Source organism: Artemia franciscana, chromosome 16, assembly GCF_032884065.1.
Source record: "Artemia franciscana chromosome 16, ASM3288406v1, whole genome shotgun sequence".
NCBI classification, from domain to species: Eukaryota; Metazoa; Arthropoda; class Branchiopoda; order Anostraca; family Artemiidae; genus Artemia; species Artemia franciscana.
In genome coordinates this window covers 23,561,317-23,580,291 of record NC_088878.1, presented here as the reverse complement: position 1 = coordinate 23,580,291, position 18,975 = coordinate 23,561,317, and the positions used below count along the sequence as shown (strand labels likewise).

Sequence of the window (18,975 nt, the reverse complement as noted above, 5' to 3'; positions counted from 1 at the left end):
AAGGACCTCGTAACTCAGATCTCTTATTTTAAATATCAACCGGATCAAGCGTAATGAGGGGAGGCAGTTGGGGGGAACCGGAAATCTTAGAAAATACTTACAGCGGTGAGATCAGGATGAAACTAGATGGGAAGATTAGAAACCTGTCTAAGATTACGTGACTGACATAACAGGACCGGATTTGCTCTCTTTGGTGGAATTGGGGGGGGGGTAATTTTGAAAATTGAGGTATTTGTAACTTACGAAAGGGTGACCAGATCTTAATGAAATTTGATATTTAGAAGGACCTTGTGCTTTAAAGTTCTAATTTTAAATTCCGACCAGATCCTGTGACATTGGGGGGAGTTGGAGGGGGAAACCAGAATTCTTGGAAAACGTGAAAATTGGGGTATTTTTATCTTATGAATAGATGATCGGATATTAATGAAATTTGATTTTTACAAGGAATTCATGTCTCAGAGCTCTTATTTCAAATCCCGACCAGATGTTTTGACATTGGGGGGAGTTGGAGGGGGAAATCTTGGAAAAACGCTTGGAGTGAAGGAATCCGGATGAAGCTTGCTGGATAGAATTAACAAATGTCCTTGATACGGGATTGATAGAATCGTACTGGATTCGCTCTCTTTGGAGGAGTTGGGGGGAGGGGTTCAGTGATTTGGCGAGTTTGGTGCTTCTGGACGTGCTAGGACGATGAAAATTGGTAGGCGTGTTAGGGAGCTGCACAATTTGACTTGATAAAGTCGTTTTCCCAGATTCGACCATCTGGGGGGCTAAAGGGAGAGGAAAAATTAGAAAAAATTAGGTATTTATAACTTACGAGTGGGTGATCGGATCTTAATGAATTTTGATATTTAGAAGGACATCGTGACTCAGAGCTCTTATTTTAAATCCTTACCGGCATTAAGCCTCTTATTTTCCTTTTTAAATCAATCTATTGATTCATAGAATTTTGTTAGAGCTCATACCATATGATCCCTTGGCTCTTAGCTCTTCTCGCCTCGTCACAAGTGCCATATGAGCTCTTAGCTCTTGTATTTGTCTCCTACGATAATTGACGATATGTTGGCAGAACCAAACCAAATGCTGTTCTTATGAAAATTCTAAACAACATATCGCTTGTTGCTATCGTTTGATACTATTCTGGCTTTTTGTGTTGGCTTAAATGTTGACATTTGTCAAATACGGTGTCAAATATGTCGTTTCTATCGACAGGGATATCGTCTGAGAAAAAAAAGTCGTCAAAAGGCCACATTTAGTTGACAGAGAATGAATTGAACACACTGTCAAAATAAATATGAATCAAACACAAACGTCGTCTATTCTATTGACACGTTACATGAAACGAACAAGGATTAGAACTTTGACGTAAATGACGAATTTACTCTATCTTTAAAATAAAAGAATTTTTGTTTGGTTTCAATTGTTAGATTTTCGTATGGTACCAATGAATATTATGTAAATTTTTTAGATTAAGCAACATGTTCGAACTTTAATGACCATTCAATATATTTATAACTTCCAAAGAGTTTAAAATTGTTCACCAGAATATGACGATTCTTTGCTGACCAAAAGAGAAAAGACAACTTGTTTTATGGCACCAGCGACCGACATTTATCTAAGCACTACTCTCTCGACAGAGACGATTGGAACAGATATTGTCAACATAAATCCAAGTTGAATGCACTAATTCTCTACGCTCTTTTAACAAGACTTGTCAATTGAACGATGCTATAGCTGTCAATACGATGGTGCTAAATCGAGCGGGACTTAAACGGGAGGATTAGTGACACTTATATCGATTACGGAAATGACATCAGTCAGTGGGTGGTAGAATTTCGACTCCAAACTTCTGTCTAAGCTTCTGGAATGCTCGATAATTTTTCAAGGTCACTCTTAGAATTAATGTGAAAGTAAATCAAAAGTTGTTTTTAACCAGCTCATGATTTCTTTTATTTGTCAATAAATTTACAACAAAAATCAACTGCAACATAATCTTCCCCGTATGGCTCCAAAAAGCCTTAATTATCCATAATAAATCAAGTTTCAGACTTTCATTTAAAATAATTTGTATGATTTTTAACTAGGTAATACATTTTTTTCTTCTTTTTTATATAGAGAAATTACGAGAGATCATTTTCTTATCGCTTGCGCACACAGTGTATCTTTTGTGTGAAAAGATGAATCTTTCTTTTATATATTAAAATTTTAAATTGTTTTTAATTCTAATTCGAGCTGTTTGGTTTACGTTTAGGTAATGCAGCACACTCTGCACAAAAAGAATAGGGAAGGGGATATAGTTTGACAAAGATAGGCTTTCTAGAATTTGAAAAAAAGTGTTAGACCTCAGTCTTGTTATTCGAGCCGCACAGGCTCTAATCATCAATCGTAAATTGTTAATTTGAATTATCTTCGATCTAATAATTGAGCACTCTAGAAATGGACTCCTGAGATCAGGGGTTCGAGTCCTGCTGTCACTCGTTATTTGGTTTGAAACAGGGGTCAATGTTTTGACTCTGTAAGCTCAGCCAGAGTCGACCCGGCTCTAAATTGGTACCTGGAGAAATCAGGGGGAAACCACGGGAAGCGTCGGGTGATTTGCCCCCAAGCACGAATTGCGCTCTCAGTCAAAGACATTGAATCAGGAAATCGGTACCTGGGCAACGCAGACCGTTGCTTAGCATGCGAAAATCCGAGGGTCAGAGGTTCGAGTCCTGGTTTCACTGGTCATTTGGTTTAGAGGTTTCAATGGTGTGACCTGCAAGATCCATCATTTTTAATAAGTAAAAGCCATAGGTTTTACCTTCAAAAATCATATAAAAGAAGAACTTACCTAACACTTGGTGTGTCGCTATTGGGATCTTTCTTTAGAAGAGCTGTGTCTGTTGATACTGTATTTAGTCTTTTCGTCATTTTTCTTCTTTTTTCACAAGTCTCTCTGTAAGTTACTATAATACAGCAATTTAGATACGCAACCAATATCATCGGAGTAATCTGAAAAAAATGATGAAGCTAACTGAAGTTATCAGTTTCTTTTTCTCTGGTTTTAGTTTTGAATATACAATTCCTGTTATTTGAGTAGACTTTTAAGCCAATATTAATGTTTTTTTTTTATTTAGGAAATGTATTTGCTGGTCTTTGAAACCCCATAAATTGATATTGAGCGAAGTTGGGAAGTTGAAAAAAAGTTTTCATATGCTTCTTCCAGTAGAAAACTTATTTTGCAAGGCTTCATTTTAATGACATACAGATTTTAAAGGTTATTAAAAGTCACCACCCTCTAGAGGGAGAAGGAGTGGATGTAGATACTTCAAAACACCTGTCCGGGATATCTTTTGGTCTCTGAACGTTTAAGACCCATCCTTGAATGTTTCTTAACCTAACCCCTTTCCAAGACAGTTAATGGTAACTAAACTAGAATTTCACAGTCTCGCGATCCCAATTGTTTATAGATTAAGGATCAGATTCGTTTCCACAATCTTAAGGCAGCATAGCATAGTTGACTTGCTTCTATGAATGAATGAATGAATGAACTTTATTACCCGTAAAGTATAAAAAACACAAAGTACGGAGTATTATAAATAAATATAAATAAATAAACAAAAACAAATACGATAAACAGCGAAGAAAAACAAAATTCAAACTAACAAAAGACAATATGGACTAATCAACCAGTATCTATATGGAAAAAAGGCTGCAGAGGGTCATAAACGTGAATAAAGTTGACAGTCTTTTTACATAAATCATCACTGGAAGACCGAATCCGAGAAGGCACATCTACTAAACCAAATCGAGCAATTATTTTTTTTGTTTCGGTGCCATCTAGGAAGCCGGAGGAGGAATTTGCAATATCTGAAATAAGCCGTACGTAGAGTATGTCGATCTTTCTTACAAAAGATCGTAAGAAATGATATTTCACAATTGCAGCATAGCCTAACAAATACTCACCTATGTCGGTAGTTTAAAGCAATCCAAGCCATTGCTTAAAAATAAAATAAATACTACGCTACCTAAACAATATACCGCGCTTCAGTTTTTTGAAATTTCCAGAATTCCACACTGAACTTTGCAACGTATGTTGTTGTTGCTACATAAGCTTTGTCAAAACACCGAGCATATAAAAACTTTGAAAAGTTTTTAGACTTTCGATTGAAAAAATCAAGCTTTCCCTGAACACTCTGAATTTCCTTATTTTACCCCAGATTACCCTGAATCCCTAGATTCAAAATAAGCGTCCCTAAAAAGTGATTTTTCCCTAAAATAGGGTGATCTCCATAAAAGTAGAACCCCTGCTGCCCCTCCAACTAAACCGTGGCCTTCCGCAGGAATACTACAAATTATGTGCAGAGGAGATAAAACTGAACATTGTGTTGGCAGAAGTTTAAGCTGGCATTTGGACCAAGTGACCGAACCGCCATAGGGTTTGTGCAGTGAGCTTATGAGTGTTGGGGATCATATCTGTTAGTAACAGTAGTCCGGTGTACGTGACGACAATGTACCACCTGATCTCTTTCATACTTCTCAGGAGCGTTGTTTGGACCACGTCTATGGTATCACTAATGGAAGCAGCAGTCGACGAAATCTCAGAACCATATAGGAGGACCATACCGTGAACCATAGAGTACCATTACGTGGTGTTGTAGATCTGCATTTTTGTTTTCGTTCGGTGACAACACTGAACGGCATAGTCATGTTATAAATGATAGGTCATTGCAAATGCGCGACTGAACTTAAGTTTCAACTGAGCTCTTATCCGTGATCACAGATCCGAGGTAGGTAAGTGACGACGATTTCGAAGGTCTGCCATGATGTGTTGAATGCTCATGAGTAGGCCATGTCACTTTTTGGTTGAACTATCATTATTTTTGTCTTCTGCTAACTAATATGTAGTCTTACTTTCAGGGCTTCATCCGAGAGTGTGTGAAGGGTTTTTTCAAGTTCAATTGTAGAAATGCATATCAGGGAAATATTATTTTTGTAGTGGCTATTGGCTAAAACTCTGTCGCAATATTTCAGTCCAAAGGGCTGAAGTATAGTTGCGGTTCGATCCATAAAAAAGTCAGTCACCGCGTTGAATAGTTCAGGAGCAGCAGCATAGATTTGCCGTACACCGGTAAATATATTTAACAGATACCCTCAACGACCATAAGCCAGAACGGAGCTTTTCGTACCAGTGTAGAGTGCATTAAACAGGCAACAGTATTTTTCCGGGAGGCTATTTCGTTTTAGTATCAGCCAGAGAGACTCACTATCGACCGAGTCGAAGGTCGCTTTAAAGTCAACAGAGGCAATGTGTGCTGTAAGCTGGAACTCACAGGCTTTCTCAATGACCTGGTGTACAGTGGAGATCTGCTCGGTAGTAGATGCGTTGGCCATGAGAACTGTATGCTGAATTTACAATGAGATTTTACCAATACCGAGATTTAGCAGGCGCTAAATTCAGCCAATAAGAATTTTTCTTGGATTTTTTTTACTGGCCAATCGCAAAGCTCTATGTAAAATCCAATTGGCTCCCATTAGTGCTAGCTGAATCTCGGTGCTCTATACTGGTCCGAAAAGCTCCGTTCTGTTTATTTTTTGTCGAGGGTCTTGTTAAATATAAATATCCTTGTAAGGGAAAGCTCTGCTGCAACCCCTAAACAATTCAACGCAGTGATTGACTATTTCATGGATCGAAACATGACTATACTTCAGCCCTTTTGACTGAAATATGGCGACGGAATTTTAGCCGATAGCGACTTCACAAATTATATTGCCCTGATATGTATTTTTGCAGCTGAACTTGAAACACCCTTAAGAGACTCTCGGATGAGGCCCTAAAAGTAAGACGACATAATAGTTGGCAGAAGACAAAAATAATGATCGTTAAAGTGACAAGTAACACGGCCAACTCACCAGCATTCAACACATCAGGACAGACTGTCGAAATCGTCATCACTTAATTACCTCTGATCTGTCATCACGGATAACAGCTCTGTTGAAACTTAAGTTCAGTTGTATGTTAGCAAAACAGCATTATTTTTGACATGACTATGCCGTTCGGTATGGTAAAAGCCCAACATCAGCAAAAAAACGAAAATGCGGATTTACAACACCACGGTAATTAAAGTCCTCCTCTACGGTCCTGAGACCTCGTCGGCTGCTGTTTTTGTTCGTGATGCCATAGACGTGACCCAAACCACATTCCTAAGAAGCATTAAAGGAATCAGGTGGTACGAGTTCGTCTCGAACACTGGACTACTGGCACTAATATATATGATCTCCAACACTCATCAGCTCGTTGCACAAACCCTTGGGTGGTTCGGTCATTCGGTCCACATGCCAGCTCAAACATCCACCAGCACACTATTCAGCTTTGATTCGTCTGCACATGGCTGGAAGTATCCCTGTAAAAGGCCACGGTTTAGTTAGAGGGACAGTAGGGTTTTGAGTTCTTAAGAGATAATCCTATTTTAGGGAAAAGTCATTTTTTTGGGACACTTATTTGAATCTAGGGATTCGGGGTAGTCTGGGATAAATTAACGATATTCAGAGAAAGTTCGATTTTTTCAAATGAAAAACTGAAAAATTCTCAAAGATTGTATATACTCAATTTTTTGAAAAAGCTTATGTAGCAACGACCGTTGTTGCTACATAATGTTGCTAAGATCAGCGTGAAATTGCCAACATTTCAAAAACTGAAGCGCGGTATATTGTTTAGGTAGCATAGTATTTATTTTATTTTATAAGCAATGGCTTTGGTTGGTGTGAATTATTGACATTGTTGTTTTATGGGGAGTGTTTGTTAGGCAATGCAGCAATCGCAGAGTAGAAGCAAGTCAACTTGCTTCTACTCTTCTGCTTCTATAGAGCAAGCAGCTCGGTTTGCGTTAGGACTGGGGAAACAAATTTGATCCTTAATCTATAAACAGTAGGGATCGCGAGATTGTAAACTCTAGTTTAGCTACTATTCACTGTTTTGAAAAGGGGTTAGGTTTGGAAAATGAAACTTTCAAGGATAGGTGTTTACTTTCAGAGACCAATGGATCTCCCGTATAGGTATTTTGAAGTACCTACATCCACTCTTTCTCCCTCTAAAGGGTAGTGACTTTTGATAACCTTTAAAATCTTTATATTATTAAAGTGAAATATTCCAAAATAGATCTACTCCTTAAAGAAGTACATGAAAACTGTTTTTAAGTTCAAAACTTTGCTCAATCCTAATTTATTGGGTTTCAAAGATCCGTATATACAATTTCTAAAAAAAAAACAACCCATTAATATGGGTTAAAATTCTACTCTAATAACAGGAATTGTATTTTCAGAACTAAAACCAGAGAAAAAAAGCGGATAACTGAAAATTCAAGTTCAATATTGTTTTGTTAAAATTGCAATACGTATGGATCTACGAAGAAGGCAAATTTCTAGGACTTAGAAATCAGAAGAGGCCAAGCATTGAAGCTTGACAATACCTTCACAGACCATGGTTTTGTTCCTGGATATATTACTGGAAGTTTCATTTTCCTAAGCTAACCTCTTTCCAAGATAACAAAAAAAGCTAAACTAAAATTTCACCTCTCAAGATTTCATCTCCACAAATTCAGAGTTTACAGCAAAATCAGTATATATTGCAAGTGACAAAGCTGAAGTTGTTACAGTCAGGATACAAAAAGCTGACCCTGGGCAATCAGGGAACACAATATTTGTTCTATGTTCAAAAAGAAACTAGTACCGATGCCTCTCTGCTTTTAAGTGGTGCCATAGCCGCAACTCTTTTCTTCCATTATTATTTAAGATCACGAAGAAGTTTAACGGAGGTTTCGTCAACACGCAGGTGTTATTAATTTATTTTAAGACCCAGGTGTTTGTTATAGAATAGGGAATGTTTTCTAGAAGACGCAGGTATCTGTTACATAATAGAATGTGTTTTTTCTTTGATTGTTTAAAAATCTAAGGGGCCCATGAAAAAACCTTCACGACTCCTCAATTAGAAACATGGTCTAAATTGATCATAATCCGATATCTGACTCGCACACATAGCCTTTTTTGTCTAGAAACAAAGGATTCCCCCGCTCTTTCTAGGAACAGAACCGTTATACAGTCTAGACGTCTATTGATTTTCTAGGAACCAAGGCAGGACAGCGGACAAACGAAAGATTTCCCACTATTTTCAGGAGCGGAGGCGTCAAGGGAACCTCTTCTGATTTTCTATGAACAATGGCTTGATATTCTTCTATCAAGAGCAGGTAATTTTCTATTGTTCTTGGGGGTATAAAACAGGGTAACAGAATGAAACTTTCACCAGTCCTACGTTGAATCTGGAACGTGACACATCCAGATTTGAAAAACTGGATGCTTCTATAAATCTGAAAAAGAACTGGATTTCGGCATATCAGTGTCTTTATAGACACCCCCTTCCCTACCAAAAAATGGGACATTATACACAAAATTGAGCTACTATAGCTCTATGTATCGAGTAGCAAGTAAAACCCCACCCTTTCCCCATAAAGAAGCCCCATCACTGATAAATTGATCGCGTTTAACGCTTCAAAATGTATATTCTTTTAATGTTTCTGTTATCTCAATGTGCCTTTCGCTAACCTGACAGACCGGTTAAAATCAGATCCGTCAGATATTTGGAATAACAGCTGGTGCTACGGCAATTGTGTAAAAGGGTATATTCTTGCCATCTGTTAAATTTGAACACTCTAATAGCAATTAAGTCTGGCAAACGGTTTCACAATAAAGATGCTTTTTATGATCAAACTGATGGACTTTTATTTACACTAAATCCTTTATTTTTGGAGGGGAGACTTACTTTTTATATAAAAATTTTGACTACTTCCATTTTAAGGAGTCAACATCTATTCACTAAAGAGGGCAAATAAATTATTATTTGCTAGTAAATTACCGAAAAGGGGACGTTTTTATAATAGCTGCATTCTATGGTCAATTGTGTTTTTACACAAATTGAAATTTAGCGTGAAATGGTTACATAAATATAACTTATCTATGCGTTAAATGAGGGTTCTGGCAAAATTTTTCCCTATAGTAAATAAACAAAATAGGTAAACAAGGAACATTTTGACTATAATGAATTATTTTGAGAGAGCCCCACTCCCTTAATAGGGCCGGGTGTAACCCTAGGCTTCTGACTAAAAGTTTGCAGATTGTTCGACTTTTTCCTCTAAAGTAGCCTGTCATTATAACTGTTTCTCATAACAAGTTGCCTCTCATAAACAATGTATCCTAAATTCCCCAAACACTTCTAGTTTAGCTACTTTTCTGCTATCGAGTAAACATGGATAGGTTGGGGAAATGAGACTTTAAGAGACGGTAAAATGGACTAAACTATGTCCTGGGAAGGTGTTTTAAAGCACCTAGCAGGCCTATATTGTCACTTTTTAAGGAAATAACTGCGAATCAGTGTACTTGGGTGCAACCAAAACTCTGTGCTCTCATTTCATTGCTTCATTGTTCTCTAGATTTTAATTTTTTGGCCTGGAATTGAGGCTCTTATAACCTCACTAAAATTCTCTGACATAGGAATGATTGCATATTCTTAAAACAAAACCTTAAATCTTTTTTTCTTTACCTTTCTTTGAAAAAATTTCTTTTATTATTTTCATTTATTTTCCTTGCTGGGCTTGAAAACTACTTCGAAATCTAACAATTTAAGTTTGAGAGGCGGAAGGTTTTTTGATTGATATAGAAGGGATGGGTGTACTATGGACGAGTTAGCTTTAAGTGGGGATGTGTTGGAAATAAGATGTAATTTTAACTGGTTTACTCAATGAAAAACTAAAATGTTATTTCTTTACAAGTAAAATTCGGACCAGTTCCCCCCCCCCCTCCAAAGAAGGCAAGGGCTGTGATAGCAGCGAGAACATAGCCACTTCTTTACAACCCCAGTCCCGTGGCAAAATTCCTGAACCTTTAAGACCTGCGTTCCACATAAGAGGCGAGAATGCGCCCCCTTCAGTCTTCCAGCATGGAGACGACTTGGTCTCCATGCAAGATGGAGCTGCCAATCCTAAGGTAAGTGCAAATCACTGATGTTTCCCGAAAAACATTTCAGTAGGGGAAAACAAGTAGGATAACTGGGACCATGTTCGCTAACTTTGAGATGAGGTTTGATAGTATTGTACCATCCTAAAACAAAAGTTTCCCTTCTGCCTAATAAAGTGCTCCTCTTGATAGTTTTTGAGGGGCTTTGAGGGATCCCCCTCCAAGAAACTAGATTTTTACCGTACTTTAACGCTAGAAACCTAATGTATTTCGGTTTGCTGAATCCATTCTTATAGTGATTAATTCTATGTTTGTTAATAAGGAGTTTTTAACATCCGGCTTTCTAGGGGGTAATTTTAAGTTTCACATTTGATATTTTTGAAGAATTGATATTGTTTAAGTATATGAACAATATTTTGGTAGCAGTCTACTGTTGAAAGGTGACCATAGACCATACCTCTAAGAAGTGGGATTCAAAACCGTAATCCTTATATTAATAATGGGTTTCTTTTCAAATTCTTTTTCATCTTTAGATCATAAATGCTTCAAGGAAAAACAATTGTCACTGTTTTATCAAGTCGAACCTGAAATGCAAGCGATTGAGGGAGCTGAGTACGAACCGGATTGGATCAAACAGTTACTGGTGTTTTTTTATTTATTTATTTATTTTATTTCTAACCCGTCATACATTACAAAGTAAACAGAGACGGAGTATACAGACAAAACGACAAAAAAAAAAGGAATATGAGAAAAAAAAAAAAAAAAAAAAAAAAAAAAAAAAAAAACATCACAACAATGGAATAATTTATAAAGAACATTCGATGAAGTACTGAACCGCTTTTGCATACATACAACTTTAAATATCACTGTACAGGAATACATACATACATACATGCATATTTATTTCCCATATAAAAAAAAAAAAAAAAAAAAAAAACTCACTACAAAAGAATACACAACACACAAGAAAAATAAAGAACACATGAGTATCTAACTACAAAAAACAAAAAACTTATTGCCTCAAAATAATTGCCCAAGGATGAGTAACAATATTAGAGTTATATCTGGCGATCTGGGCTAATATTGCTTCATTAGGGTTGATGATCCCATACCGACTTGTCACAATACGGTTACTTGTCCATGGTGGAAGCCGTAAGAGGTACTTTGCATATTTATAATATGTAGACCGCAATTTTTTCTTATCTTCCTTTTGGAAAATCCTATACAGATAATGAGGTAGTGCCATTGCATTATATAGATGGGCCAAAATCCGCCGATCAAACTGACGCTTATAAACTACAACACGGCTATACGCTAAAGAGATCCGCTTCTGCAGATGATTCTGCAAAAGATGACGTGTTTCAAGCATAGACCGACCAATAGGGATCCCCAAATAAACTATGTGTTCGGCAAGCCGAACAGTAGCACCACCCAGCCTAACATCAACAGCAGACCCTTGCTTAGCATTAAATAACAACACATCAGATTTCTTTTCGTTAAACTGAAGGCCTATTTTTCCATATTCTACTTGAAGCTGGATAAAATTCTCCTCTAAACCGTGAAGGAGGCGGCTCAAATTAAGTATATCGTCTGCATAGCTTATTAACGATAGATCAATTCCTCTCAGAATGTATGTCAGATTTGACTTAGATTGTGGTTTAACGATACTGTTATTAAATGCGGTAGGTGATGTCAATGCACCCTGCCTTACACCTTTTTCAACGGGGAGTACCGGGTTATTTGTCAGGTTTGGTGTTATTGGTAGCTTAAGCCTAGCTTTTAAATTTTTATACATATCATATAAAGGGTTTAACATAATTGGATCAACACCTACTAGGCCCATATCTAAAATAATCTGTTCATGAATTAGTGAATCAAAGGCCCTTCTGACATCATGTGCAGCGAGAGCTATGCTCTCACCGCTTTTCTCAGCGGCCCCGACAATGGATGTCAACACTCCCTCCGTAAGTATTTTAAGACTCTTTGAAGTTTTGTAATAGCTGAGACGTAAAGACGGCACTCTACCCAAATTTATGTTTTAATTTCTGTTCTTAAATTCTTAGCTCGTAGTATGGGGCGAACAAATATGAATGGCCACTTTGGGTCATTTTACAAAATAATTTCTGGCTCTTAAATTCGTAGCTCGCAGTTTGGTATCAAAACATAGGATAGGTCACTTTGGGTACATGTATGGAATAATTTCAGGATCTTATACCTTTAGTTGATAGTGTGGTCTCAAAACATCTGAGGGGTCACTTTTCCCTCTCAAAAAAGTTACTTATGATGTATTCTTTTATAATGTTCCTTTTTAGCCTAATATAAATTCTTTTTCAGAATGAAATCAAAAGTGTTTCAATGGGCTTACAAGCTCTTACTGTGTTTTAGATTCATATACCAAAATATCTCCAGGGGCCTAAGACCTTTGTATGAAAATAAGTCCTTAATGAAGTTTGCAGCATGTCCCAGAGAAAAGTGAACTTGGGGGGAAGTTTAGTGTGGGGGTGAACCTAGTTAATTTAGCTTCCCTATCTTTGATTTAGATGGGTTTATAGCTGTTCTCGATAAGGACTAAGAACGGGTTGGCAAACTAACAGCAAGCGAAGTCGATAACGTACTCACAACACAAAGTGACATTGATGAGGAGGGAGCAGGAAAAAGTGGAAGTGGTTCATCCCCTATATGACAGATTTTTATTTAGCCGATTCTGCTTTGCACAAAATTTATGCTTTTAGGGCTGAGTTTGGATGCTCTTTCAAGTGGTAGTATTCATATGGATCCGTTTGACATAGTCCACTCCTATGTCAGCAACATTCGAATCCTTCTTGAAAAACAGAATCTGGAGGAGGATGGTAGAACAATGTTGAGGCACCATCACTCAAAAAATATCTTTTAAATGATAAGTCGGGTGAGGTATTCTTGTATTACCTGCAAACCGAGATGCAGACGGTTCTCCTGAGGTGATATCCTGTAACACTTAAGGGGATTGACATTTTTGACGAGGATTAATGAGCGATTGGATTGACTTAAAGATAAAAAGGAGGTTTTATGGTTGCTATGGTTGTAATCATTAACATAGCCAATCAGTCAATTTCACGGCTGCCCAACGTAAATTTTCCAATGACTCTTAACACCAGAGGATGATAGAGGTTGGGTTTGTAAGGAGAAATTAGTTGCGGGTAGTTGGGAAATTTCAGTCCGCGACCTTGATCATTTAAGCAATCCAATCAGAAGAAAATAGCTTTCGGGGGATGGCACATAAATCTTATTATTCAAAAGGTAAGCAGTAATATTTTCTACTGGTTAAAATACGAAAATCACATTTATGATTTGAAATTCATATCACCAGTGTTGGCACGTTGGCAGAAAGGTGAAGTTGCAGATAGCGCATGGGTAGATGGATCTTTCACATGAAACATCATACCCAAATCCTCTGAGAAGCTGCTGCTCTTAGAATTCAAATGGAAGACCGTTGAAAATGATAATACTTACTGGAATAACTTTTTTTCAAAATTGCTCTAGTTTTTCCCCGAATCCCTAAGTCTAATGATTAAAGTACGAAAAAGCAATGGTTTTAAATGTTTTCCCTCCTTAAAAAAGCACTTTCCGGATTATGAAATGTATAATCTATTTACGAGTAAGGCAATATACCCATATGAGTACTACAACTCTGCTTTGAGGCTATGTGAGGCAAAATTGTCACCCATCCAAGCATTTTATGATTTACCTCACGATCTGCAATGCACCACTGCCAATTATGAATTTGCTCAAAAAGTTTGAGCTAAGGGAGAGTGTTAAAATGGAGACAAATATTGTAAATGTACTTGACAATTGATTTATTGACATTGCTGTATACTAATTGTAAAATAAACACATAGAATTTACGAGGAATTTGGGAAGGATTTTGGTTTTTATTTTTTAACTCCTTATCTGGTGATAGATTTAATTCTTAAAATCACAAAACCAAAAATGGGCCTGATTACCAACGTGGATCAGCACATTTGTAGAGAGATCTATGCCAGGGAATATTTTTTCTACAGGGTTGGTATCCTGGAAACTGACCCGACTGGAAAACGCACCTGTGAAAATTCGAATATGGTTCTATTGTATATGAACTCCCTTTATCCGTCAGCAATGGCTCAATACTCTTTGCCGTGTGGTAATTACAAACGGCTGGATAATCCATGTGATTCAAGTTTCTCCAAAATTTCCACCATTGAGGAGTATGGGCCCCAATGATGGTTTTTCAAAATTGATGGTGAAATACAGTGGAACTGCATGAATAAAGAAAGGACGTTGTTTTCCCGTTTATAAACAGACCGGTACCCAAGAAATCATTCAGTCTCTACAATATTTCCTTAGCAGAGGACGGGGGCATGCACCGGACACCTTCAAAACAAAAGTGTATTGCCGACCTTTACTCGAAACCGAATATTATTGTAGATCAAACTCTTTTGCGGTTGGATGCTAGCCAGCGGTGTTAGGGTCACAAAGATTAATAGAGCCCTCCAATTTGATCAAAGCCATGTATGATCCGACTCTATCCGAGCGATCTGAGTTTCATATCGTTCATGATTCCAATCTGGTCCTTTTGCATTGTGTAAGCTCCAGTGGCTGGGGGAAGGGTAAGTTCAAGTTTATTGTAGGGATACAGATTCATTATTGTTAAAATTTAAAGCTGACAATTTATTAGACGATTTGGAAAATGGTGAGCAAACTAGCTCTCGGATGGACTACACCAACTGGGATGAGTCCAGTTACCTGGTGCTAGTAAAATGCCTGACCCCAAATAAGTTGCTATTTTTAAAATCTGAGACGGGTTGCGACTTGGTATAAAATGGTGTGTTTGCTGGTCCAAAGCTGCACTACGAGAAAACGCACAGTGAGGATATCAAGAAAGTCTGCAAAGGCGTGCCTTCACGCTATGTTAAGTAAAATTTTGACATGATTATTTGTAGGAACTTTGTTGAGAATAATTCAATTCTAAGAGCAAATGCCATGACGATTCGCTTTTTAAAATATAAAAGTCATGCAGCAACAGTTGAAAAAATGCCATGTCACCCATATCGAACAAAATCTATGAGCACTCGTCAGGTGTGAAAGTACTACCACACGGTTATTACCTTGATTCAGATCAAGACAAATGTCTAGAGTACAGACAGCGTTTCGGTCTGGAGAAAGTTCAACAGTTGGAGGGAAGAGGGCCCAGTTTCTTTATCTATAGAGTCTCTATCCCAACAATATCTATCCCGACAGTCTCCAGCTCAGTGGTGTGTTTTTATGGACCTTTTATTTATATTTATGTCTTTATTTTTTTGCCCAAGGCGGAATCATTGTTTTAAAAGTGCATAATATTATACTATTTTATGCTTATTGCAGTCGCACTGGCTCACCTCGGACCGCTATGGGTGCCGTTCCCCTTTAGGCTGCCACATCTTCCAGCAGGCTCACCCTCTCCGTGGGTGGCGCTTTTTTGAATTGGATTTTAATGTTGTTGATCACTGCCTCTGTAAACATTTTCTTGTTATTATTTTATGTAAATATGTTTTCAGTCTGTAGTACAGTTATTCGCATTAAAGAAAAATGTATTTTAATTTGTGTCTTTTAGTATTTATTAAACAGATTGAGGCTGGGTTCATTTATTTGTCTTTTGACACTAAGAAGAGTAATATGTATCAATTTAAAACTCTATTCAAATCATTTCTTGGCTGTTCTTCAATGTCTGGCAAAACAACACTTTTAACGAAAATAATTCACAATCGTGACAAAATGTTTTTAGAAAATTTGAAAAATATCTATTAATATTAATATCTATTAATATTATTGGACCAAACTCATGGTTGATTATTGATGAATTACCTGAGTCTATTGAAGAATGGTCTCAAGACATGTTACTGTTATTCACGGTCTGGTCTCATCCCGAAAAAATATCTGTAACCACTGTTCTCCGTAATCTCTTTCATCAAAGCAAATATCTGAGAACGCTTTCTTTGAATTGCACTTACCATATCATCTATGGGTTTTTTGTGGTTCAAGTTTTCTTATAACTTTTAAAGAACAAATACATTCCGGTGAACCGAAATTTTTGACTCTCGGCATACAATCAAGTTACAAATAACCCCTGTGGTTACATTCTATTGGATATCAATCAAAACGCACCCGAATAGTTAAATTTCGTCAATGATATTTTGAGAATGAAATTACCCTATATCTGCCCATGAATAGTGATAAATGGTCATTAGTTGCCTTCATATTACTGAAGAAACTACATGAAAACAGAAATTTATTTTCCGTCCTAGTTAACTCGAAACCGCGGCCTAGGAAAGCTAAACTTAAACATGGCCTTGACAATGAATTCATTAATCTCCTATCTTAGCAATGTTAAATTTAACTGAAGACAATATTCAACTGCTAGAAGTACTTAAGCAACGGACAAAGCAACATTTTTCACTTGTACGGGCCCTGTCTTGTAAAAATAAAGGAAAAGATTTTTAAAGAAAACAGTATATTCAAGCGGGTGGGAGATTCTTTTCATTGCTACTGCCAATAATCGTGGGACTTTTAAAACAATTTTCTTTAGAAAAATGGCTAAACCTTCCAAAATCACGCCAATAGAACTCGATCTTTCACAAAAAGAACATTTTGAAGATACGGTAGGCCAAGATGCATCTTTCAACCACCAAAGAAAGTTGAATTTTTGATCCTCTTGGCCTATCGTATACTTTCTACACGCCTCACATCAAAAAACTTCAAAAAAATTCTTGAGCAAAGAGGAAAATCTATTATTTGAAATTGGAAGCGAGTACAAGGTTTATCAACCAAAAGCTGTGGCTTTCATGCACTGTTAACTTTTATTTTTCGATATATTGGATATACTTACAGTGAATTTCTCAGCATTTAAGTAGATAATTGTCGATTGAACGACTGTCTAGCTTAAAATGTTCTTTAGTACCTGTTTAATATAAATTTTAGAGCCCTAAGATTAAAATGCTTTAAAAATCTTTATGACTTTGTTTATGAATAAAACTTGTATGTACAAAAGTCTGTGTCCATTAGATTTGATTTTCCGCGTATAGCTAGCCATCAGTAGCGATCAGTGGTGGCAGCTCATGAGGATTCAGCTTGTATTCGTATTGGCATGCAAAGTCGGGATTATATTTTCTACAATTTAATGTAAATTAATTTTTATATATCTCTTCGTAAATTCAATAATGCTATTATGATTAATAATAAAAAAGTTACATGTTTCAACTTGCTTATTAGAAGCAATGTCACACACGAAACTCTCATATGAAGGATCACTTACTGTAACAGCCAAATAAAAATCAGTGGGCTTAAAATTATAGTAGGCAGTATCTTGACAGCGATTTTGTAAAACCAAACACTCTTATTGTTCCAGCAATAGAAGCGTGGACCAGGTTCTTCCTCCCAAAACAATTTAAAACCACGACGATACCAGTCTCTTTAAAATAAAGTGAAATCACGTTTAGGGTTTTTTGTAATCATGCCAGTGAAAGAATCTTCCCATTGATCACATTTATCATAGTGACAATTGGATCATAGAAAACCTCTCGGGGGAGAGTCACAAATCGCTTCAAGAGAGGAATTACAGTCTTTAATTTGTACTGCAAATCCTCTATGCAACTTATATGGATTGCATAATCTACAGTTTTTATTATTATCCTCAATAATAGTACAATTGTGAAATGACGACCAGCTGCCCAATGTGTACAAACAAAATGGACATGTGTAAAACATTTTTCACTGTTGACTGTCTCACTGCCAAAAAGAAACTGACTCACGATCAATGAAATCAATGTCTTCTAGGAGGATGAGTAATCAATTGTCGTCACACATCAAATCAATTAAACGTGTTTGGACAAGATTTTTTTACATTGACTTATTTCTTGTTGCCTTGAAAAATTGTTGTCTTAAATGATCCTGGGCCACGACCTAAAAGTTTCATACAGTGATTCAAAGATGGAAAATCATTTCTCATTATATCGTCAAGCATTTTTTTAGAAAGTATTTTTCTTCAAAGATATAACTCCTAAAAATCTTCATCCAGAATCAAACATTTTTCCAAAGTCACTTGATTCCACATGATTTTTTGTTTCTCAAATCGAGACTTTTTAATGTTGACACTCTCACTACCGATTATAGACTAACAATCAATGTAGATTTTTTCTCGCCAGTAACAATATCACTCCTTTTTATTAATTAAATCACGGTTCTATGAATGTGTCCGTGGGTAAACTATCATTGGCACTAGTAACATTTGTATGGGGTTCTTTCTCATTTATCCATCTTTAATATCCTTTTTGATAATGTCTGTTATTGCCCTTTTTTTTACCAGTGATTTCTCTGTCTGTTACCATATTATTTTTACATAGGTAACAGTTTCTAGATGAGTATGCTTTTCTTCTTTTTACCTTTCATTGAGTGGTAATAATAGGAGGATGAAAAGTAGCATGCTACTACAGTTTCAAGTAGTAGCATGCTACTAGCAGCAGTAGCAAGAACTTGGCTTTAGTCATCAACTAATAGTTTTATGTTTGCATTCTCTTTGAGCGTATCTGTAAATGCTACTCTCACATATCCACTTCTACAACGCTTTAATTTTCTCGGTACTCCAAAGTAATTTAACTCCTTAGTGTCATGACAATACAGCATACATATCCAATAATATTACCACTAGCACTTATTTCATAATTCAAGTATCTCTCTTTTCTCTACATTCAATACTACTACAACACTATCATCTACACACGCATTCTTGGAATATTACCTCTTTACTTTTTAAAATAAGATGTAGATGTTTATTTTTCCGATGTAGAAATAATACTGAAGCAAATCGTAAGATCCAACTATTCATGCAAGATTACGTCACCCTCAATAAATTTAACATTCCCTATTACGTAACAAACACCTGCATCTTGAAGAAAATTAATAACACCTGTGTCTTGAGGGAATTGGCGTTAAAATTCTTCGTGA

General features: G+C 36.6%; 1 protein-coding gene across 1 annotated transcript in view; it reads right to left on the bottom strand.

The window, feature by feature from the left end:
• Window positions 1–18,975, bottom strand: part of LOC136037244 (probable G-protein coupled receptor B0563.6) — a 79,564-nt gene that overhangs the window by 14,306 nt on the left and 46,283 nt on the right. The window contains exon 4 of the mRNA XM_065719859.1: window positions 2,831–2,991. Coding sequence (XP_065575931.1) covers window positions 2,831–2,991 — 161 coding nt within the window. The remainder of the gene's footprint in view (window positions 1–2,830; window positions 2,992–18,975) is intronic.